Here is a 24,765-nt window from a genome sequence, read left to right as displayed (position 1 = left end):
AATCATAGAAGAAAATTTTCCCAACTTAAAGAAAAAGATGTCCATAAACATACAAGAGGCCTACAGAACTCCAAATAGACTAGACCAGAAAAGAAACACATCACGTCACATCATAGACAAAACACTGAACCTACAGAACAAAGAAAAGATATTAAAAGCAGCAAGGGAAAAAGGCCAAGTAACATATGAAGGTAGACCTATCAGAATCACAAGGGACTTCTCATCAGAAAGTATGAAAGCCAGAAGGGCCTGGGCAAGTATCATGGAGACTCTAAGAGACCACAAATGTCAACCCAGACAACTATACCCTGCAAAGCTTTCAATCAACATAGATGGAGAAAACAAAATATTCCATGACAAAACTAAATTTACACAATATCTACACAGCAAACCATCCCTACAGAAGATAATAGAAGGAAAACTCCAATCCAATGAAAACAAATTCACCCAAGAAAACAGGGCATACAGATAATATCCCAACAAAAATGAAAAGAAAACAAGCAATGAAACAGGGTTAGATCACCGACTCCATTACAAAAGGAACTAACATGCATTGGTCACTATTATCTATCAATATCAATGGACTCAACTCACCAATAAAAAGACACAGGCTAACAGAATGGTTAAGGAAACAGGATCCAACATTCTGTTGCATCCAAGAAACACACCTATGCAACAAAGATAAACACTACCTCAGAGTAAAGGGCTGGAAAACTGTTTTTCAAGCAAATGGTTCCAGAAAACAAGCTGGAGTAGCCATCCTAATATCTAATGAAATAGACTTTCAACCCAAGTTAATCAAAAAAGATAAGGAGGGCCACTATATTCTCATCAAAGGAAAAATCCACCAAGAGGACATCACAATCTTGAATATCTATGCCCCAAATACATGAGCACCGACATTCGTAAATGAAACATTATTAAAGCTTAAATCATACATTGATCCTAATACCTTAATAGTGGGAGAATTCAACACTCCACTCTCACCAAGGGACAGATCAACTAGACAGACACCAAATAGGGAAATAAAAGCACTCACAGAATCCCTAAATCAAATGGACCTAGTAGACGTCTACAGATCGTTTCACCCAATCTCAAAAGAGTACACCTTTTTTTCAGCACCGCATGGAACCTTTTCCAAAATAGACCATATAGTGGGTCACAAAGCAAGCCTCAACAGATACAAAAGGATTGAAATAATCCCTTGTATACTATCTGACCACCATGGAAAAGCTACACATCAACAACAACAGAAACAACAAAAAGCCGACATGCACATGGAAACTGAACAACTTACTACTCAATGAGAGCGGGGTTAAGGAAGAAATAAAGAAAGAAATTAAAGACTTCCTAGAATTCAATGAAAAGGAAGGCACATCATACCCAAATTTATGGGACACATTGAAAGCAGTGCTCAGAGGAAAATTTATAGCACTAAGTGCCTGCAAGAAGAAATTCGTAACATCACATACAAACAACTTAATGGCCCAACTGAAAACCCTAGAAAAAAACGAAGCAGATACACCCAAGACGAGCAGACGGCTGGAAATAATCAAACTAAGGGCTGAAATCAATCAACTAGAAACAAATAAAACTATCCAAAGAATCAATGAAACAAAAAGCTGGTTCTTTGAGAAAATCAACAAGATAGACAAACCCTTAGCAAACTAACTAAAAAGCAGAGAGAAACTATCCAGATCAGCAAAATCAGAAATGAAAATGGGGACATAACTACAGACACTGAGGAAATCCAAACAATTATTAGGTCATACTACAAAAGCCTATATGCCACAAAATTTGAAAATCTAAATGAAATGGATGATTTTCTTGAAAGATTCCATCTACCAAAACTAAGTCAAGATCAGGTAGAAAGACTGAATAGTCCTATATCTCCCAAGGAAATCGAAGCAGTCATTAACAGTCTCCCCTCCAAAAAAGCCCTGGACCAGATGGCTTCAGCGCAGAATTCTACAAGACCTTCAAAGAAGTGCTAACTCCAATTCTCCTCAAGCTATTCCATAAAATAGAAACAGAAGGAACACTACCAAACTCATTCTATGAAGCCACAGTCACCTTGATACCTAAACCACAAAAAGACCCAACAAAAAAAAAAAAAGAACTTCAGGCCTATCTCTCTTATGAACATTGACAAAAAATACTCAATAAAATACTTGCAAACTGAATCCAAGAACACAGCAAAGATATCATCCACCATGACCAAGTAGGCTTCATCCCAGGCATGAAAGGGTGGTTCAACATACAGAAATCCATCAATGTAATCCACTACATAAACAAACTGAAGGAGAAAACCACATGATTATCTCCTTAGATGCCAAAAAAGCATTTGACAAAGTCCAACACCCATTCATGTTTAAAGTCTTGGAGAGATCAGGGATACAAGGCACATACCTAAAGATAGTAAAGGCAATATACAGCAAGCCTATAGCTAACATCAAACTCAATGGAGAGAAATTTAAACCAATCCCACTGAAATCAGGGACAAGACAAGGCTGTCCATTGTCCCCATATCTCTTCAACATAGTACTTGAAGTCCTAGCCAGAGCAATAAGACAACTAAAGGAGATCAAGGGGATACAAATCAGAAAGGAAGAGGTCAAAGTGTCACTATTTGCAGATGATATGATAGTATACATGAGCGACCCCAAAAATTTAACCAGAGAACTCCTTCAGCTGATAAACACCTTCAGCAAAGTGGCAGGATACAAAATCAACTCAAAAAAATCAGAAGCCCTCCTATATACCAAAGACAAAAAGGCTGAGAAAGAAATTAGGGAAATAACACCCTTCACAATAGCCACTAATAACATAAAGTACCTTGGTGTGACTCTAACCAAGCAAGTGAAAGACCTGTTTGAGAAAAACTTCAAGTCTTTGAAGAAAGAAATCGAAGAAGATATCAGAAGATGGAAAGATCTCCCGTGCTCATGGATTGGTAGGATTAACATTGTGAAAATGGCCATACTGCCAAAAGCAATCTACAGATTCAATGCAATTCCCATCAAAATACCAACTCAATTCTTTACAGACCTTGAAAAAAAGATTCTCAGCTTCATATGGAGAAACAAAAAACCCAGAATCTCCAAAACGATCCTGTACAACAACAGATCATCTGGAGGTATCTCCATCCCTGATCTCAAGCTGTACTACAGGGCAACAGTAATAAAAACTGCATGGTATTGGCATAGAAACAGAAAGGAGGATCAATGGAACCGCATAGAACACCCAGAAATAAATCCACACACCTATGAATACTCGATATTTGACAAAGAAGCCAAATCCATTCAATGGAAAAAAGACAGCATCTTCAACAAATGGTGCTGGACCAACTGGATGTCTACATGCAGAAAAATGAAAATAGATCCATATTTATCACCCTGCACAAAACTAAAGTCAAAGTGGATCAAGGACCGCAACATAAAACCAAATACCCTAAATCAATTGGAAAAAAAAGTGGGGAACAGCCTAGAACTCATTGGCACAGGAGACAACTTCCTGAACAGAACGCCAACAGCACAGGCTCTAAGAGCAACAATCAATAAATGGGACCTCATGAAACTGAAAAGTTTCTGTAAAGCAAAGGATACCATCATTAAAACAAAACGACTGCCTACAGATTGGGAAAGAATCTTCACTAACCCTTTATCTGACAGAGGTCTAACATCCAGTATATACAAAGAACGAAAGAAGCTGAAAAGCATGCCTTAGATGTACAAAAAGGAATTAATGCTCAACTAAAAGGAGGCTTGATGGTGTTCAATCAGAGGATTGGCCTCATGCAGGAGCAAATTGATACCCTATGACAAATGGCTCAACCGGGCTGTCAATGAAAGTATGCTGGACTTTGTGTCACTAGCATACAACATGAGAATTTTTCCTGTGCTGCAAATCTGTCTAAACAATTGTCTAGCTATATTTTAGGTAATTGGACTGGAGAATTCGATACTACGATGGAGCAGCTGAGAGTGGCCATTATCACAGTAAATTCTACCAGAGTGGACGCAGGACTAGCCACAGGATTATCACCATGGATTGCTGCAGCCATGAATCATCTGAAGAAATGGGCGGGCATGGGAGCGTTAGCAGGCCTTCTGGTGTTGGTCTCCTTGGTTTTCCTGAGGTGTATATGCAAGATTAGAGTCTCACAACAGTGTGATGCAGCCGTGATCATTCAGGATGCGAGGCTAAGCACTGCACTCAGGGTCAGCCGCTTTGGACCCAGAGAAGAGCAAGTCTGATTGCATGCGGGTTGATGCCCCAGGTCCCGCCTCTGAGAAAAAGGTATCGGTTGGGTCTGATGCTCTTTGGGTGGATGACACCTAAATGAACATCAGTACAAAATCCCAATTTATTTCTAATATCAGAGATCAGACCTCTACTCTTGCCTGATGCGTCTAAAACAAAAAGGGGGAACTGTAGAGAGCTGCGGAATGCTGTGCCTTAAAGATGGAGCTGGTTTCCGCCTTCCACCTTCCCGATGGTGAGTGCTCTCTGTCACAAACAACTCCACATTTGGCTAAGGCTGAGGATCTGGCTTGCTTCCATGTATGTGGACCTATCTGCATTGCCCACGTGGCACGCCTGGGTTGGCTACCCAGAGGCTATTTAAGCTGTGGGCTGGCTTTCCCCAGGGTCCGATGATTGTTCAAGGTTCCTGAATAAACTGCATTGAAAAAAAAAAAAAGAAGCTGAAAAGCAGCAAACCAAGTAATCCAATTAAAAAATGGGGAGCAGAGCTAAACAGAGAATTCTCGACAGAGGAATATCGAATGGCAGAAAAACACTTAAAGAAATGCTCATCCTCATTAGCCATCAGGGAAATGCAAATCAAAACGACCTTACACCCATCAGAATGGCCAAGATGAAAAACTCAAGCGATAACACATGCTGGAGAGGTTGTGGAGAAAGGGGAACCCTTCTCCACTGCTGGTGGGAATGTAAACTGGTACAACCACTCTGGAAAGCTATCTGGCGCTTTCTAAGACAATTAGGAATAGTGCTTCCTCAAGACCCAGCTATACCACTGCTATGTATATACCCAAAGTTCGTTAAAGTACACAAAAGGGATACTTGCTCAACCATGTTTATAGCAGCTTTATTTGTAATAGCCAGAACCTGGAAACAACCCAGATGTCCATCAACGGAGGAATGGGTACAGAAATTGTGGTATTTTTACACAATGGAATACTATTCAGCAATCAAAAACAAGGAAATCATGAAATTTGCAGGCAAATGGTGGGATCTAGAAAAGATCATTCTGAGTGAAATATCCCAGAAGGAGAAAGACAAACATGGGATATACTCACTTATATAGACCTATAAGATATGATAAACATAATGAAATCTATACACCTAAAAAATATAATCAATTGAGCAGACATGGGGTAAGATGATCAATCCTCGTTTAGAAAGACAGATGGGATGTGCATTGAACATATGACAGAAGTCTACTGAGCGCATCTGAAAGACTCTAACTAGCAGTGTTTTCAAAGCAAAGACTCATAACCAAACCTTTGGCAGAGTACAGGGAATCATAAGAAAGAAGGGGAGTTAGTCTGATGGGGAAAGGATAGGAGCTCCACAAGGACCAAATATATCTGGGCACAGGGTCTTTTCTGAGACTGACATTCAACCAAGGACCATGTATGGATATAACCTAGAACCTCCACTCAGATGTAGCCTGTGGTAGCTCAGTAACCAATTGGTTTTCCAAAGTGAGGGGAACAGGGACTATTTCTAACAGGAACTCAATGACTGGCTCTTTGGTCTCCCCACCCCCGAAGGGAGGAGCAGTCCTGTTAGGCCACAGAGGAGGGCTTTGCAGCCAGTCCTGAAGATACCTGATAAAACAGGATCAGATGAATGGGGAGGAGGTCCCCCCTATCAGTGGACTTGGAAAGGGGCATGGTGGACATGAGGGAGGGGGGGAGGGACTGGGAGGGAATGAGGGATCGGGACATGGCTGTGATACAGAGTTAATAAAATGTAACTGATAAAAAAATAATAATAAAATAAAATAAAGAAATTCCTCATGGCACATAATAGTCAAAACACTAAATCTAAAGAACAAAGAAAAAATATCAAAAGCAGCAAGAGAAATAGGCCAAGTAACATACAAAGGTAGAGCTATTAGAATCACACCAGACTTCTCAATAGAAACTATGAAAGCCAGAAGGGCCAAAGAAGATGTCATGCAGACTCTAAAGGACCACAGAAGATGTCAGCCCAGACTACTATACCCAACAAAGTTTCTACCAACATAGATGGAGAAAACAATATACTCCATGACTAAACTAAATAATATCAACACAGCAAACCAGCCCTACAGAAGATAATATAAGGAAAACCCCAATCCAACAAAAACAAATATAACCAAGAAAACACAATATATAGATAACGTCACAACATCAACAACAACAAAAAAAAATTAAAAGAAAACAAGAATTGAAACACAGTAACACCACCAACTCAACAATAAAAGTAACGGACCTTCACTGGTCACTATTATCTATCAACATCAATGGACTCAAATCTCCAATAAAAAGATATAGACTAAGAGAATGGTTGTGGAAACAGGATCCAACATTCTGCAGCATTCAAGAAACATACCCCTATACCCATATCCACTTATAAGTGGATATTAGACATATAATATAAGATAAACATACTAAAAATTTGTACACCTGAAGAAGCTAAGCAAGAAGGAGGACCCTGGATCACTCAGAAAGGCAAGCGGACAGACATCAGAAGAGGGTGAAAACAGGAAATGGGCTGTTATATAGCAGCTTGATCTGTAGAAAAATTTGACTCATTTCTTGGACTGACACAGAAGCCAGAAGAAACCTTCATTGTCAATAAATTTTATTCCAAGTCTTAGTTCATAAGAAAAACTAAAGGGATCTTGCCTATTGAAGCCAAGATAGGTACCCAGAAATGCATGCACTTACCTCCTCCTCTCCTTCTGCAACTCCCTTCCTAGGGAGTCCCAAGTTTGAAGAGGACTATTATTCTACAAAATATCCCTTTAAAACACTACAATAGTAGGTAGGAATTCATTGTGCATATATGTATGAAATTCTCGGAGAATTTTTTAATTAAATAAAACTACAATTTCCCCTCTTCTCTATTCCAGCTATCCAGAGGCCTCTAATGTAGCTCTTTAGAGAGTCTTGTCTATGCACACAGAGCAGCATAAACTGCCCGAGTGATTGGAAATGCCTCTTTGTTCAAACTCTGAGCCTGGTAACTTAGCAGTGGGTGACATATAATCATATTGTTGAGAAGATTTCACCAACCTAAATTTCAAGCACTTTTCTGATATTCAGAGAAGTAAAAGTAAATAAAAGAGCTGTACCTCAGCACTCCAAGAACCTGTGTCTGTCTGGGACACTCGATATGTATAGATGTAACCTTGATACCTGTGAAAGAGTATATTTCCATTACTAATAGTTTCCAAAAGAATAATAAATGTTCTAAACTTGAACTTACTTTTACCTATAGAAGTTACAAATACTGGATGTACATGTACAAGCAGCAAAGCTATTGGATTTAGTTTGCTTTTATTTTATTTCAGCCAAATCAGTTTCCAGTGATTGTTTTCTTAACTGTGTATGTTAATATACTTAAGGATTTGTCTACTAGGGAGACTGGATGAAAAGTTACTATAGACCTGCTATCACTGACAAAAAAATACCATAAATTATTTAAGACCTTTAACAAACTAGAGTCTTACTGTTTTTAAGTGTACATAGAGTCTTAAGCTAAAAATAGTTGACCGAAATAAGGCCCAATTAAATTAACAGTAACACTGATGATATTAATTATTAAAGTAATGTAAGTATATCATGCTAGGAAATACAAGTAGTCTCATGATGCTACTACTGTAATAAATAGTAATACATTATACTATACAACTCTATAATATTGCAATATACTAGTAATAGTAATTGAATTTTTAAAAGTAGTACTGCTCTATGGAATGTTATCTAGCCTTTGAAATAATTAAATTCTGCTATTTGCAACAACATAACTAGAACTGGAGGACAGAATGCTAAATAATTCAAACACAGAAAAACAGAAAGTATCTATTTTCCCTTACATGAGAATTTTTAAATGTTGACCTAAAAGAAATACAGTATAGAATGGGGTTTACTATGGAGTTAGAGAAATAACTAAAAAGCTAAAAGCACTTGTTACTCTAACAGACGACCCAGGCCCAATTCCCAGCATCCACAGAAGTTCACAACCATCTGTGACTCCCATTCCAAGGGACCTTTTTTGACCACTGTGAACACCAAGCAGGTGCATGGTACACATACATACATGCTTGCAAAACACTCGCATATAATATACGATGAGTAACCTAATTGTAAAACCAAAAGAATAGTGGTAGCAGATTCTGAAAAGTGTGGAGGATTCAGATGGTTAATTGAAATGGGATGCTGATGTACAGGAGGAATCAGTGGTAATGTTCTACATGGCAATGGGCTAACTATGGCTGACAACTAATTGTGTATTTCAAAATTGCTAGGGAAGAGGATTCAGAGCATTACCAACACAGAGAAATGATAAACATATGAGATGATTAAAATGTCAGTTACCCTAATCGGATCATTAAAGATTGTATACATGTGCTGAAATATCCCAATGTATGCCATAACTATGGACAGTCACACTAAATTAAAATTATAAAATTAATGAGAGAAAAAAATAGCTAATACTTCAAAGCAGTTTGCCGTTTCAAAATGTGGTATTTACCCCATTACTTGATTCGTAGGTGTTGTGAGACTGTTTAGATGAATTCCACTCTATGCCAAGGCTTTTAATTGTTCTCTTCAGCCACTACAAACGATACCATAGACTGAATATCTTAAATGAAAGAGGCTATTTCTCACATTTTTGGACGTTAACTCCAAGGACAAGGTACAAACAAGAGAAGTTTCATTCTTGGGTTTTAACTCATGAACACCAGAAAATGTTCCCTCTTGCTGTTGTTAAGCCACCAACCATACCAGATCTGGCTCAACTTGTATTTATTTATTTACTTTTTTATTTACTTGAGACATGCTGTATGTAACCCTGGGTTAGTTTGGAACCCATGATCTTCCTGCCTCAACCTCCTGAGCTTCAGGATTGTGGGCACACACAACCACACCTGAATGCAGACTCCTCTTTTATGACATCAGTTAAACTTTCTTACCCTCTAGAGATAGTAAATTCAAATATGGTCATATCGGGGATAAGTTTTAAACTTATTTGGGTGCACACAATTTAGACAACAGCATTCTATTCCTGGCCCCTGATGACTGCATATTTTCTGCTTGTTTAAATTATTTCACATTAAATTCATTTTTCTTTTGTGTGTTACTATATATAAGCAATCTGGTACAAACAATCCATTCATTCAAACTTTTTCTTAAAAATCTCCATAGCTGGTCTAGAAGTGGAGATACAGCTTTAAGAGAGATTGCTTGCATAGAATGGGTCAGGTCATCAGCAGGAAAAGAAATTTTTTATGTTTTATTTTTATTAATTACAGTTTATTCACTTTGTATCCCCCCTGTACCTCCCTCCCTTCTCCCCACCCAATCCCACCCTCCCTCTTCCTCACCAGTGTCTTTCTCCCAGAGGAAATTTTTTAAAGGAATATAATGTTACTTGTATGTATATGTTTTCAGGGTTGATCAGTTAGTATTCGAAAACCAACTATTATGTTCTTCCCTGAGGAATACAATTTCTCCTGCACACTATACAAATGGGCAGATTGTATTTATGTCTTTAAGAATATAGGTGTAGACATAGACATAGATATATATCTCAACAGTTAATGGGGGAAAGGCTTTGGATTTGAAAGAGAAAAAAGAAGAGTACATGGGAGGTTTTGGAGGAATGGATAACTGTAATATTATGGTATGATTTCAAAATAGAAGAGATATTTTTAAAAGAAATATAAGCTAGATAACCACTTTTATTGTTCACAGCTTCTGTCTTCCACAAAACTACAATAGTGCTTAGCCAAACTCTTGGCTACTTTAGAACAATGATCATATTTCTTCTAATTTCCAATAACTTTTTCCTCATTTCCAATCTGAGACTGTTCAACAGAAAAAACATTCAACACCCTCAACTTTTTATTTTTTGATTTATTTTAATTTTGATATACTATAATTGCATCATTTATCCCCTTCCTTTCCTAACTTCATACCCTTCCAGAAACCCCACTTACTCTGTTTCAAGTCCATGCCTCTTGTTTTCATTAATTGTTATTGCAAACATATATGTATATACATATTTATTCCTAAATATATCTTGTTCAGTCCATATGATGTTGCTTATATGTATATTTTTCAGGGCTGATCATTTGGGATTGAATAACCAATTTGTATGTCTTCCCTGGGGAAGACTATTACTCCTATTTTCAGTGTTAGTTAGTTGCCTGCAGTTCTTTAAGTTTACCAACATTCAATTCATGACAATTTGGAGAGCCAGAATAACATTAACTTCAAAATTTCTCCAGCCTCCTACGTCCAAAACCATTTTCACAGGTTTTTGACTATGTTACAGAAACACCTGACTTCTTAGCCTCTGTCTTAGTTTACTAAAGTTGTTGTAGCAACAAGCCACAGTTGGATGGTTTTGGTTTAAACAGCAGACATTTATTTCTCACAATTTTACAGGCTGTGAGTCCAAGTTCAATATGTCACCATGGTAAATTACATTCTGGGATCTCTTTTCTTGGCTTATTGACAGCCATGTTAATTGTCTCTTCTTACAAGGCCTTTTGTTTATGCATTTGTCCTTCCTCTTCTTATAAAGTCACCAAATTTATCAGATTATGATTCCATCCTTATGAATTCATTTAATTTTAAAGATGCTCTTAATATGTAGAGACATTTTAAGGTAAGGGCTTTAATATATGAATTTTAGAAGAATAATTTACTCCATAGTGCATGCCTTATATCCTTTGGACCCTCAAAATGTATGACATTCATATGATAAAGTTTATGTTATAAATGAGGAAACTGAAATATTGAGAAGTAAAATAACCAAAACAGGCCAGAGATCCAAGCAGTAAAAATGCTGTTTGGATTATGCTTATTTGATTTACACAATATAATGGATATAGATTTATTAAACTTTAATTCTTATGACAATAATACTTAATTTGCTTAATAAGTTTTTAAATGTGTTATCAATTAAATTTATTTTAACTAGTACACAAAAAGTAAAAGTAATGTATATTCAATTACTTTGGTGTTTTGATTCACATATATATTGTATATTTTTCAATCAGGACAAATATATTTACCTAAACATTTATTATTTCTTTGGGATATGATCAGAAATGTGCCTAGGTTTTTAAATTAAAATTTGTATTGATTCTTTGTGAATCTCGCATCATGTATCCCAATCCCACCCCTCTCCCCATCCCCTTATATCCACCCTTGGACTCTGCTAACTCTCCCTAAAAGAAAACAAAAATTAACATAAAATAAATACATCTTGCCATGGAAGCTGCAGTGTGTCATGGTATTTCAAGGGGGTATACCCTTTGCCCATACAGCTTTACTTGCAAATATTCATTGGACTTCTCTCAGATATACTGTTGATGCCTGTGCCATTGGAGATCCCATATACAGGACTGGGCCTTTCATGTACTCTAGCAGTTCACAGATAGCTTGGATGCTGGAGTTGGTCAACTCAGAGCTCTGAATCTGGGCCTGAGTAGAAGCTTAGTAGGTCAGCCCATGGGCTCTCCTGCCTTGCCCAGGTGAGTTGGAGGACTAATTTTCCTGCTCTCATGCCCCCACTACCAGAACCAGCTCTACTATGCTGACAAGACAAGGGGCTGGACCTGGTCTCCCAAGTACTGCAGCTGTAATGTTTTTAATGTACAATTCATTATTATTATCATCATCTATTATCATCTGAAGTGTGCATAAACAAATCTGAAAGTCTTGTTCTTACTTAACTGTTCTGCTTTTTTTTTTCAACTTGATACAAGTTAGAGTCATTTGAGAAGAGGAAGCCTCAATTATGAAAATGACTCTATCAGACTGGCCTGTAGTCAAGTCTATGTAGGCATTTTCTTGATTTATTATTGATTTGGAAGTGCCTAGCCCACTGCTGTTGCTGCCACCCCTGTGTGGGTTTTATTTAAAAAGCAAACAGAGCAAACCTTGGAGAATGAGCCAGTAAGCAGCATTCCTTCATTGTGTCCACTTTAGTTCCTGCCTCTTTCTGCCTTGAATTCTTACCCTGACTTCTCCTAATAATGAACTTTAAGCTGGAAGATGAAATAAACTCTTTTCTCCACAAGTTGCTTGTTATCATTGTGTTTATCATAGCAACTGAAAGCTAACTAGAATACCACTTAGTACAAACTGTTGTGCCATTCCCCATCCTACAACCCTCCTACTTTCACCAGCCACTGGCAACAACCATACTACTCACAGTCTCCGTAGAAGCAATTTTCTTATTTTCCACATATGAATAAAAACGAGAGGATAAAACCTAGAACCTCTGCTCGGATGTGACCCGTGATAGCTCAGTAATCAATTGGTTTCCCTTAGTAAAGGGAACAAGGACTATTGCTAACAGGAACTCAATGACTGGCTCTTTGACCTCCCCACCTCCCAAGGGAGAAGCAGTACTGTTAGGCCACAGGGTAGGACTTTGCAGCCAGTCCTGAAATACCTGACAAAACGGAGTCATATGAAAGGGGAGGAGGTCCTCCCCTATCAGTGAACTTGGGAAGGGGCAGGGAGGAGATGAGGGAGGGAGGGTGGGATTGGGGAGGGAATGAGGGACACAGCTGGGATACAGAATTAACAAAATGTAACTAATGAGAGAAAAAAAGAAAGAGAAAAATGTAAAAAATAAAAATAAAAAAAATCCCCAAAAAATAGAAAATAAAAATTACAGCACAAGAATATTTTTTAAAAACAAAAACAAACAAACAAAAAAAAATGTGCTACATGCCTTTCTGTATCTGCACTATTTCATTTCATATAATGGTTTCTAATTATATATACATTTTTGCAAATGACAAGATTTCATTCCCTTTATGATTGAACAGAATTTCATTCTGCTTATGTCTCCATTTTCTTTGCTCATTCCTCAACTGATGGATTCTCATGCTATTTCCATTTCTTAGCTTTTGTAAGTACTGTTGCAATGAATCCAAGAGTTCATCTATCTCTTTGACAACAGTTCATATATCTCTTTCATTTCTTTGGATATATACTCAGGGGAAAATAAATGAATAATGTGGTAGATCTAGGTTTTTTTGAAGACTTCTGTGCTATTTTCAGTAGTGATTGTACTAACATACATTTGTGTAAACAGAATGTAATGTTTCCCCTTCTCACATCCTCATTAGTACTCCTTATCTTTACTTTTTTATAACTTTTTTATTATTTATTTTTACTGTAGTGATGGAATAATCTTGGGATTTTCAGATTAATTTTCCTGGTGATCATTACTTTCTTTCTTATAAACATTTATTTTATTTTATTTGTTTGATCTTTGTGCCTGCATGTATGTCTGTGAGCTAGGTATGTGCAGTGACCATTGAGACCAGAAGAGAGAATTGGCTCCCCTGGAACTGGAGTTACAGACAGTTGTGATCCACCATATGACTTCTGGGAACCAAGCCCAGGTCCTCGGGAAGAAGAGACAGTGCTCTTAACCAGTGAGCATCTCTTTAATCTCTCATAATTTCCTTAATAAATATTTTCTTAATATATAAAAGTAAGGTTACCTTCATCTTAAATTTTCAAACATCTTTTGGATTTGAATATAAATTATCATTGTCTCATTTAATATACTTTCTGTTGCTGTTCTTGAGCACAAGGTTGGATCAATAGGTATCCTTGATTAGGAAATATATTAAAGTCTGCTTTAATCATTGTGTTTAAACTTAAAAGAGCAAATGATACTAAAATCCTTCAAAGAGAAGGCTATGCTTAGTTCATTGGCCACATTCATACTAAGTCTGTTTAGAATTAAAAAGCTTTTAAATATTTGAATTAAATTGTTATACTTTTAATTGATATCCATCAGTACTAATTACCTAATGAACTACAAAAGACATTTAAAACACTCTAATCGGGTTCATTTGACTTGGGAAATTGAACAAAGGGTCAATTTAAGCGCTGGTGGATCACAAAACAACTGCTTTATTTTTATAATGTAGATTTATCAAAATATTTGAATTATCCATAAAATAACTTACTGTGTGCTTATGTGATATGGTGAATAAACAAACTATTTTACTGTTAAGCTCTTAATTTTAAGTAAATGAAATCTTTAAATTACACCTGTTTCAGTAAGTACTCTCCAGGGAACAAGACAAGAGCTATGATTTCTGTTTTTCACCATGGGAACTTGAAACGTATTTAAGAGACTTTCTTAAATCCATCCAGAAAAATGGAGATGGAAGCAGGGCCCTGAGTTCTATTTTTTCTCTTTGGGAAGCAATCAACACTAATAATTTACAGTAACTTTAAGGGTGATGTAGAAATAACAGTGCTTAAAAATCTCAAAAATAGAACATGGAAGATAACTCAGTTGGTAAAGTGTATGCCTGCAAACAAGAAGACCTGAATTCAATCCTCTGAATCCATTCCATGCATGATGGCATGCACCTGGAGTCTCTTTATTGGAGAGGCAGGAGGAGGCAGATCCCTGGGGCTCACGGTCCAGGCAGCCTACTGGGGTTGGTGAGCTAAAGAAAAGTGAGAGCACCCATCTCAAAAAGTCAAGATGAACAACTGAGGTAGAACACCTGAAGTTATTCGCTGGCTTCCACACAAATGTGCACACATGCCTACAAGCACTTGTACACAAACACATATGCACATACATGTAAAAACACACAAAAAAATAAAATCATTTAAGCAAAATGGTAAGCAACCCTTTTCCAGATTCTAAAGCAATGGACATCAAAATTGTACAATGGAGATGTCTTCTTACCATAATTCAGCTTCATTTAGTCAAAATAAATGAGTATGTTTTGAAAATTGTTTCCTAACGAACCTGATCTTATCTCACTTTCTGTTAAGCAGCAGGAACCCGAGTACCACTTCAAAAGCTCTTACCTTCTTCGGTCTCCAAACAAGCTGGTGTCAATGGCACATACATTTCCTCATGATTAAGACATCTAATATTACCAACACTCCCCACCCCAAGCCCTTGAATTCTGAATGAACAAACTTTCCTCTCAAATTAACCAGCAATGTGTGATATCTGCTTTTCTGTCACAGAACTTTGAAATAAATCATCCTCCATAGACAATTCTCATGGAGAAATCTAAAGAAAAACAACACAAATTGCATTCCAAAGGTCACAGCATTTGTAAGCCACTTGATATAGGTGCTGGGAACCAAACTCAAATCCTATGGACGAACAGCAAATGCTTTTAACCAATGAGTCAGCTCCCTAACAATGGAGTATACCTTTTTAAAGCCACATATATGATGTCTGTAGGAATCACTGTTATGGAAAAAAGTAATGTGTCAATAAAAGCCATAAAACTGTACATATCTTTTACCAAATAAACTTATCTGTATTCACACACTCCGGGGAAATAAGTCAAAGAAAAAGACAAGTAAGTTTTTAATAATAGGTAAAGTAAAAATAACCTGCCTTATCCCAAACAAGTAATTATTACTCAAAATAAGAGAATAGATTTTAGATATGTCCTCAAAAATGTATGTGATTAAAGTAGAAATAAAAATTACATAAAGATAAAATAATTCTTCACAAGCATAAAAATAATCAATTGAATTGGAAGCATACTTGCTGAATGAGAAAAAGCATTTGCAACCCATCAACCTGACAAGGGGTAGTATTCAAAATGCCTAAGATTTGAAAACAAATTGATTGAAAATGGGCAAAGAGCCTGAACAGATTTTTCACAAAGAATATACACAAAATAACCAAAAATGTATGAAAAATTTAATCATTGGAAAAATGCAAATTGAAATCCTACCTATTTAAGTGGCTCTTATCAAAAATATAAAAGATAAGCATTGTAAGAATATGGAGAAAGAGAACACTTGTACACTGTTAGTGGGAATGTAAATTAGCAGAATGATTATGGAAAGCAGAAAGAAGGTCATCACAAAAAATAAAATACTGCATGACTCAGCAATAGAATGGCTGGCTCTATATCCAAATGAGGTCATTATGTCAGAGTCTGTACTCTCATGTTCAATATAGCACTATTTGTAATATAAAGTATTAAACAAAAATCAACCTTAGTATGCAAGAGTGGATGAATTATAGATGAAGAAACTGTGATATATACATGCTGTCTCTCATATGAGAAAACTAAATTTTAAAACAAACAAAGAAACATGGAAATAGAAAATAAATTTAGAAAAGAAAATGACCAGAAGGAGAGAAGAAAAAAGAGGATAATGGGATAAATATGATCAAAATATACTCTATATGTAAGAAAATATTATAATGAACCCATGATTTTGTACAATATGCACTAACTATTAATGATAGAAAAACAAAACCTGAAATATACATATAATGGAATACCATTCAAACTTAACAAAAACTGTTATCTATCTTTGACAATAGGGATGAACCTGGAGGACAACTCTGGCTAAATGAAATAACCCTGGCACAGAAAGACAAATATTGCAAGATCTCACTTATGAGTCGAATCTAAATATATTCAATTCACAGAAGCCGAGAAGGCTGTACCTTTGTAAATCACAAATCAGAAAAAAATGTCATTATTTTTTAAAATTGAGGTGCTTTTTAGAATTGGTGATAAACCCGAGATTTAGAATTGACAAGAGTGCAGTGTTTTAGATTGTTGCTCTTAATTTGTTTTAATAAGTAACATGTAAAAAGTGTGTTTTTAATCATTGCTGATACGAAAATTTGAAATTATTTCATCTAAAGCAGTCTCCCTGTGCTTTTAAAATGTGTCCAGACTAGCAATGGGCAAGTGCAAAGCCATTCAGCTTATTTCTTATTTTCTCAATGAGTCAGTATGATGGGTAGGACTTCACTTAAAACCAATAAAACCATATTAACTTTCTAGATGCCAGTTAAGGGACTTCTCAAAAGAAAAGCTATAAGTACATCTGATTTCTACATCACATTGCAAATAAAGTAAGCTAGTTCCCATGTTCTCGACTACAGAATGCTGTGTACATTTAAGACATAATTATGGAACAGATTTTGAGAGACTTTTGGTAATTTTTTCAGGCTGGTTTGGAACTCATTATACAGGCCACACTGACGTCAAACTCATGGTGATCCTCCTACCTCACCTCACAAACACTGTAACTAAATTTTAAACATCCATAGTAACTGTCCCATACATATAAAGCTTTCATTATTAAAACTGTATTCTCCTTCTAGAGCTTATGAATTTTCTGTTGTCCAGACTCCTTTCTTTCGGCATGGATATGAATTTCCAGTACAGTCTAAAGGCATTCAATATCCAGACTAATGGTAAAATAATATAGTGATCTTATTCTTACCACCATGACTTGCTAATCCAGAGCAAAAGAAAATTTGAGGGACTTGAACAAGGTAAACTTACTATATAAGAGGCAGAGTTGCACTGAGTACTCAGAGGATCTTGCAGAAAGATATTTACTCAATCCCCATTGTGTGGTGCATTTCTTAGATTAGTAGAAATGAATTGAAAGTTTAGTCTTAAAGGTCATCTCAGAAGTATAATTCTCAACAAAAAGGATAAGTGTGTAAAGACAAAGAGTTACAACTGTCTGTTGAAAAAGCAGTTGAGGAAAACCCAAGATGTGTGGGATGGAGGAAAGGGGTTAACAAGTCAACACAGATATCCTCTATGTTTAAACTAAATGGCAACTCCAGACTAATCTTGAGGCTTCAATTTTACATTGTTAACCAGAGTCAGAATTTACCATATTTTGTCAGTGAATTACCCATTTTCTGGTTGATATGTAACAAACTTAATACCAGCATGGCTTTTGGGCTCATTGTACAGATAATCCCAAATCATTTCAGTGACTGAGAATATTATGAAGATGTGGCATCAATAAACATTCCCAGTAGAATTTTAAAACTAGATGACTGGGTGAGCAAGATGTCTCAATGGGTAAAGATACTCTAAAGTCTGAGACCCACATGGGATAAAGAGAGAACCAACCTCTGCAAGCTGTCCTCTGACTTACACTGCAGCATGCATGTACTCACACACAAACATACCATACACACAAACAAGAAATCTAAAATGGTGTACTAAAATGTGATTTCTCATTAAATTCTATAATATAAAATTCATTGTCACACTCATCTTTGCTACATTGTTCCTTGCTATTACAGCTGATGAGTTGAAATTTTATTGTACTATATCTCCTCCATTTCTTGAATTCAGTTGTATGGTGGCCATTTTATTTTTGGTCCAAAGAACTATAAAGATATTTGCTCATCCATTTTCGTTGCTGCTCTATTCACAATAGCTAGGAAACAGAAAGAGCCATAAACTGTCCATAAACTGATGAATGGATAAAGCAATATGATATGTTTACCAATGGAATTATATTCAGCTATTAACAAAAATGAATTTATGAAATTTGCAGGTAAATTAATGGAACTGGATACAGCCATTCTGAGTGACCTAACCCAGACCCAGAAAGGCAAAAAACACACATGTGTTCTCCCATTTGATATTGTTAGCTTTGAATCTTGAGATATGTGTGTTTCATTTGGAATACTCACATAGGTCAGGGAGTTACTAAGAGACCATGGGTGGGTGACTGCTTTCAAAGAAGTAGAGATAGAATGCACAGATATAAAGAATCAAAAGGGAATATTGGAATAGGTAGGGTTAAATTGGAATAAGTCGAAAGGCAGAGTGGAAGACGGAATATATGGAGGCATAAATAACACTAAAGACCTCTCAAAATAGTCATATGTAAGCCTACTGATGTAAATGTTTCCTAAAATAAAATCATATATACATATATTAAAAGGAGTTAAAATACTCTATAACATGGCAGCAACTAGACATCATATGTTATCAAATGAAATGCCTACTACCAGGAATGGATTATGTCTTTTGGAGTTGTTGGCCAGTGAGGTCCCACAGACCACCATAACAGGCTATTGCTAATGCTCTTGGTTACCTTCCAAAACTTAACAGTAAGACCCTTCTGTTGAAGACACCCCATATTTGAGGAACAGAACACGGCAAATCAAGCTGGTACAGACCTGGAAGCTCAACAATGTGGGCTAATACACAGTCCTGGAAGGTGCTATTAGAGGAGAAATGTAATCATCAATTTCACCCCTCGAAAAAGTACACAAACATAACTCTTTTATCCAAAGACATATGACAAATGATATTATTCTGTGTCCTCAAAGCTAAAGAATTATAAATGTATTTCTTCTTCCAAGACTTTCATCAGAAAATCATAAAGACAGCTATGTACAAAGGGATGCTAATTGTAGAAATATGCTTTTTTTCAAGATTTTTTAAATATTTTAATTAAATTTCCTCTTATGAGACAATCCCAAGGAATGATGAGATATTACCTAGTGGTTATTTCCATTGAATTTAAAAGTGAAAAAGTATGAGGGTATAATATGTACTTCAATGAAAGACAGTTGATATACGCAGAAAACAAAAGAGAATAAAATCTTACACCATATCTTTGAAAAGAGTTATTTCCTTAAAGATGACAATTTTCCTTAAATTATTATTGACAGTAATTTAATCCAATTTAACATGATTATTTTAGATTTCATCACAAAGAACCAGTAGATAAGAATACCTAATAATTCTTGAGTATATTTGAAGATTATGATATATTAATTCAATTAATATAAGCACAAATAGATCAATTGAAGCAAATAATTCAGAAACAATAATATAACTATTCAGTTCTTTTAGTTTTTGATAAAGTGCCCTAACAAATGAAAAATGACAGTTCTTTTTCATGAACTAGGTTGGACAATTGACAACAGCCTGGAAACAAATCAAATTAGATCTTTTCTGCACATAAAAATAAAATTTAAATAGAATATAAATTAATAAAACCACATATTTAAAACAAAAAAGTAAAGTTTTGTGCCTCTCTGGATGAAAAAAGATTTTTTTAAGCTGGAAAGCAAAGGAAGAAATCAAACATGAAGTTGTGTGTTGCATTTTAATACTAAAATTATTAAATAAAAAGGACCAAACTGAAAAAAGAGATCTGCAACATATATAATCTGTCCAAGTCTGTGTGTGTGTCCATATGTGTGTATGTATGTGTACATGTGTGTATGAAAATCAATAAGACAAATCATTAAATGATAAAAGTGTGTAAATAGCCAGTTCAAATAGGAAAATAGTTTGCCAACCACATAAAAACATTCAATAACACTAACAAAATCTAAAATTGAGTGTAAATATAATAAAAATAAATATCAAATTTCAAAGAGGATTATTTTTAACAAGAATACTCATTGTTAAGGAAAAATACACATATAAACTAGAATACTCATTTAGGCAAAATATATGGTGATCATTTATATGTAGGATTTATAATTTAAAATACTGAATGATTCAGGTGTCAAAATAAGAGGTTGATGTACACGTATGAAATTATCCAAAACCAAAATTAGTAATTAAAAAATAAAATAAGAGATTAGTAAAAAAAAAAATGGTTCATTTACAACTTAGCTGAGCTTAAATATACCCCTTATAAAATAATGCCTTTAATTTATTTGTTAAAATATTACATATAAGTCAGATATTCTATACTATGTGTAAATTATAGATGTACATGTTCAAAATTATTCATTTTATTAAAATAAACTTTACTGAAAACTTAAGTCATAATATTAAAAATAATTTTTCAATTAGATTTGTCTTTAAGTCATAATATTATAGATTTTTCTTCAATTACATTATCTGTTTTCAAATTTTCTATCACAAATAAGTGTAAGGGACTATTGTGACAGACTTTTAATTCTAATTTTATTTAGGGAAAATAATTGGAAGAAAAGCTTCTTATTGTAAATGAAGAGTAGAATCCTATAGATAGAAAACTTTTACTTTTAAAACATTCTGTTTTCTAAAATCTAACAGGAGAAAAGGTCCTGTGTGAGAGCCATGCCTGAGATTTAATCTGGAAAAGAGGCACATAAAGTTTGAAAATACAATTCGAAGCATAGTTTGAGGCATGCAATAAAAATAGAGTAAACTGGAGTTCAAGCAAACATTCTTGGTTAGTGAGAATGAACACAAGATAGAACAAAGTGGCACTGAGTAAACTGCAATTATTGTATGTTTCTTCATGCATATAGGATTTTACTTTTTTCTCCTCTATATCATGCAACTCAGTAATTTGAATTAGGAGTGTATGGTTTGTTGCAAATAACATTTTGCAAGTACCACATAGTGCCAGTAAGAGAGAGTGAAGTGCTTGTGTGTATCAAAAGGGAAACTTGGCTCAAAAAAAAAAAAATTGAAGACTGATCAAAAGCAAAAGCGGGGGGAGGTATTGTCTCTTCACTCTACTGTAGTCTGGCCATAACTCTGAAAACCCATAGGGCAGGGCATCATTCTAAAGGCAGGACAATTCTCTACTTTCATAAGAATATGTTTTCAAAGAGAAATTAGTCAACAACAACAAACATAAAAATTACATTTATATGGCATTCACCTTCAGTGCAAACTAGAATGCTGAGAATTTCCTTACATGTTTCCAGCCTACATGCCCAAAACCTTAAAGTTTCTTTTCTTCAAGATTACACTTACAGAAATCTTTTGTAACAGAGAAAACAAGCTTCTGTTTTATATGCATGGAAAGTTAAGCCCCAAAGAATTTAAGTGACTCCCTAGAGCCCACACTCTGGCCTCTTGTCAGTCCAGTGTACTTTGTGGTAGAGTACACTATGTCTGAACAGTTCATTTAATTCCAAATTGTTTGCTGAATGTCTATTATGTACCAGGATACGTTCCTGGTACTGCAGAAGATTTTTTTTTTCTTCAAGAAGGTATTTTTTTGTGGTAGAGTCCATATGTAAGTAAACAAGCTAGTATTAGTAAGTTTAAAGTTCCTTGAATAAAAGTAATGGGATAGCATCAAAGAGAGGGCACTTACATTTTTTTTAGAATGATCAAGGGATGCATGTTGAACAGAATATGTAAAACTCTTAAGTAGGGGACAGCCTTGTTGGTAACCTTCAGGAATAACCAGGTGGTGTGTAAAAGTCTTAGGTATGCTGTCTCCAGCTCTTGCTCCCCTATACAGGCTTCATCTGAACCTTCAGTTTTTTTCCCTTTAGGTTAAGGAGCATGCTACCTCCATTATCAGTTTGCCCAGAGCAATCTGTTTCACTTAGCATCCTTCATCTTTCAGCAAGAAAAAAGCCTAAAGATCCTCATTGGCTTTTCTTGCCCTTCCTAAGGTTTCATTTGGGAACATAAAGGTCCAAGCCCAGAGCTAGCTCAGAAAGAAAAAAAAAAAAAACAAAACATTTTTCAGGCACATATAAAATTTTGGGTTCTGTCCCTAAAACTGAAAAATTATTTTCCACATATTTTTCTTGAAACCTTTATGATGAATGTATTTAGCATGATTTGAAAACTGCCACAAATACACTTTGGGCATTTTTTAAAATCAATATACAATGACGATCCTTTCACACAGTCCTCTATTTAATCTTTATTTTCTGACCCAGAAAGCACTTCAAAATTTTGCAGTGTTATCATCATGTTCAGAACTCACTACCAAGCATTTTTCTTAGTTTTGTTTTAAAGTAGACTTTACTGTGCTAGAGTGAGTTTTTTTGCGAGGTTTTTTTCCTATCCTGCTTACAGTAATGCTTGAAATAAGTCCTTCTGTAGAATGCCTCTATGAGTACTGAAATAAATTGTCCAAAAAGGAGATTAATAATAAGCCAGCCTTGCTGAACTTTTGCAGAGTGTCAAGCCCAGCGCTCACTTTTTTTTTTAAATGCATGGAAGTGTTTAATCGTCACATTCCCTTGCAATATGGAATTAATTTAAACTCAAAGGCTACGAGATTGGTTTACTGAGATAACAAATTTACAGTCTTGACTACGGTAGGATTCAATCTCAGATCTACTTGTGCAGGGGAGATTACGAGCCAAGATGCAGCTGCATCTGGTTCAAAATGGAGCAAGAGGCTAAGAACAGTCTAGGAAAAGAGCAGAGTGGAATTATCACAATGGTGTTTTCTTTCTGTGCTCTTTAAAACTGTTGCCAGCCCTATCTTTCATTAGACATCCCACGTTTTAAAACTCCTGACCCCTCTTATAAAGCAAAGTAACTCAGCAGCTCCAGAAAGCTATCTTTATTCTTTCACACGCATCCTCCTCAGTATTGTACTGCTTTTTGTGTTGTTATTGTTGTTGACGATGACGATGATGTTTAATATGATCTTACTGTGTAGCCTTGGCTGGCATGGTGACTGGCTATGTAAACGAGGCTAGCTACGTGTTACTCACACAGGTCTGCTGGCTTCTGCCTTCTCTTGTGCTGCATTCTTGAAATGATGAATTCCATGTCCTGGTTGGCCACTTCTCCAAGCACTTTCTAGATGCTTTTCTTTTGGTGTACCACTTCCAAACACATTTGTAGAAAATTATAGAGAGAGAGTTCTTCCTTTTCCTTAACTCATGGCCCAGAATATGAATAGCCCAACTTCTCAGGGCTTCACCATCCTGGTGTCTACTTGAAATCAGAGCAGAAGCCCAGAGCATGGCTCTTTCTTAAATTAACGGTAAATTCTAGGCCATGGTTTTTCACTCTAAAGGCTATTCGGTAAAGCTTCCCCAAATACACTGTTTAAACCCAATAGATGAAATCCCTGGTGAAGAACGTACACCAAAGTACTGCACAACACAGCCTTGGGCTGAGTCTGGGGAAGCTTGGGACCATGCATGAGAGATGGCAGAGTACTCAGAGTTCCTGTTGCCTGTGTCCCTGAGTACCTTTGCCAAAAGCTGTAACCCCCTGCATTCCTTCCAGCCCTCCCTGCGAGGTCAGGCTATACGTGCTACCAGCCTACCACTACCACAATGTACTCACAACACACACAGGCAGTACATGCCAGGGACACTTTCGCTGTCTCGCAGCAGATGTACTCACAAAACACACAGGCAGTACACTCCAGGGACACTCTCGCTGTCTCGCAACAGGTAGCTTCCATCCAGCCCTGTTGCAAGTAAGAGCTTCTCCCCGGTTTCTCTGCTGATTTTTCCGTGGTACACAGTCACTGAATCCATGCCTAGTGGACTCTTTGATGGTCTCAGAAGAAAGATGGCAAAAGGGAGAGGTTACTGCTGCTGCTGTTGCTGTTGCTGTTGCTGTTGCTGCTGCTGCTGCTGCTGCTGCTGCTGCTGCTGCTGCTGCTGCTGCTGCTGCTGCTGCTGCTGCTGCTGCTGCTTGGCACAATCAGCCACCTGACTCCCAGGGCAGCCAGTATGAAAAAAAAAGAAAAGAGATGAGTACCCAACAACAGGATGTTGTCTACCTGTCTTAAAACCTCTTCTCACACTTCAATTAAGGCCAGCTCAGCAGTTTAGCAGCTTCAGACTTGTCATGGAGTTTGATCGCCTGCTCTCCTAACACATGGTTCATGGTGGGGGAGGGGGCACACTGCAAAGGTGAACACTTGTTATAGTTGAGCTGTGCCAGCAATGAAGACCGACCTTGCACAAAGATGAGAAACTTGATAGTGCTTTTGTTCTTGTGTAGTTCCTGTAACCTGCCAT

General features: G+C 36.3%; 1 protein-coding gene across 1 annotated transcript in view; it reads right to left on the bottom strand.

Moving 5' to 3' along the window:
* The window catches only part of Sh2d1a (SH2 domain containing 1A), a 41,475-nt gene extending 17,199 nt beyond the window's left edge, over positions 1–24,276 (bottom strand). The window contains exons 1-2 of the mRNA XM_060375064.1: positions 24,140–24,276; positions 7,373–7,436 (exon numbers count right to left, since the gene is read on the bottom strand). Coding sequence (XP_060231047.1) covers positions 7,373–7,436; positions 24,140–24,276 — 201 coding nt within the window. The remainder of the gene's footprint in view (positions 1–7,372; positions 7,437–24,139) is intronic.
* Positions 24,277–24,765: the final 489 nt, after the last annotated feature.

Source organism: Meriones unguiculatus, chromosome X, assembly GCF_030254825.1.
Source record: "Meriones unguiculatus strain TT.TT164.6M chromosome X, Bangor_MerUng_6.1, whole genome shotgun sequence".
Lineage (NCBI taxonomy): Eukaryota > Metazoa > Chordata > Mammalia > Rodentia > Muridae > Meriones > Meriones unguiculatus.
Note: the sequence above shows the minus strand (reverse complement) of the source record. Positions and strands in the feature narration are given on the sequence as shown.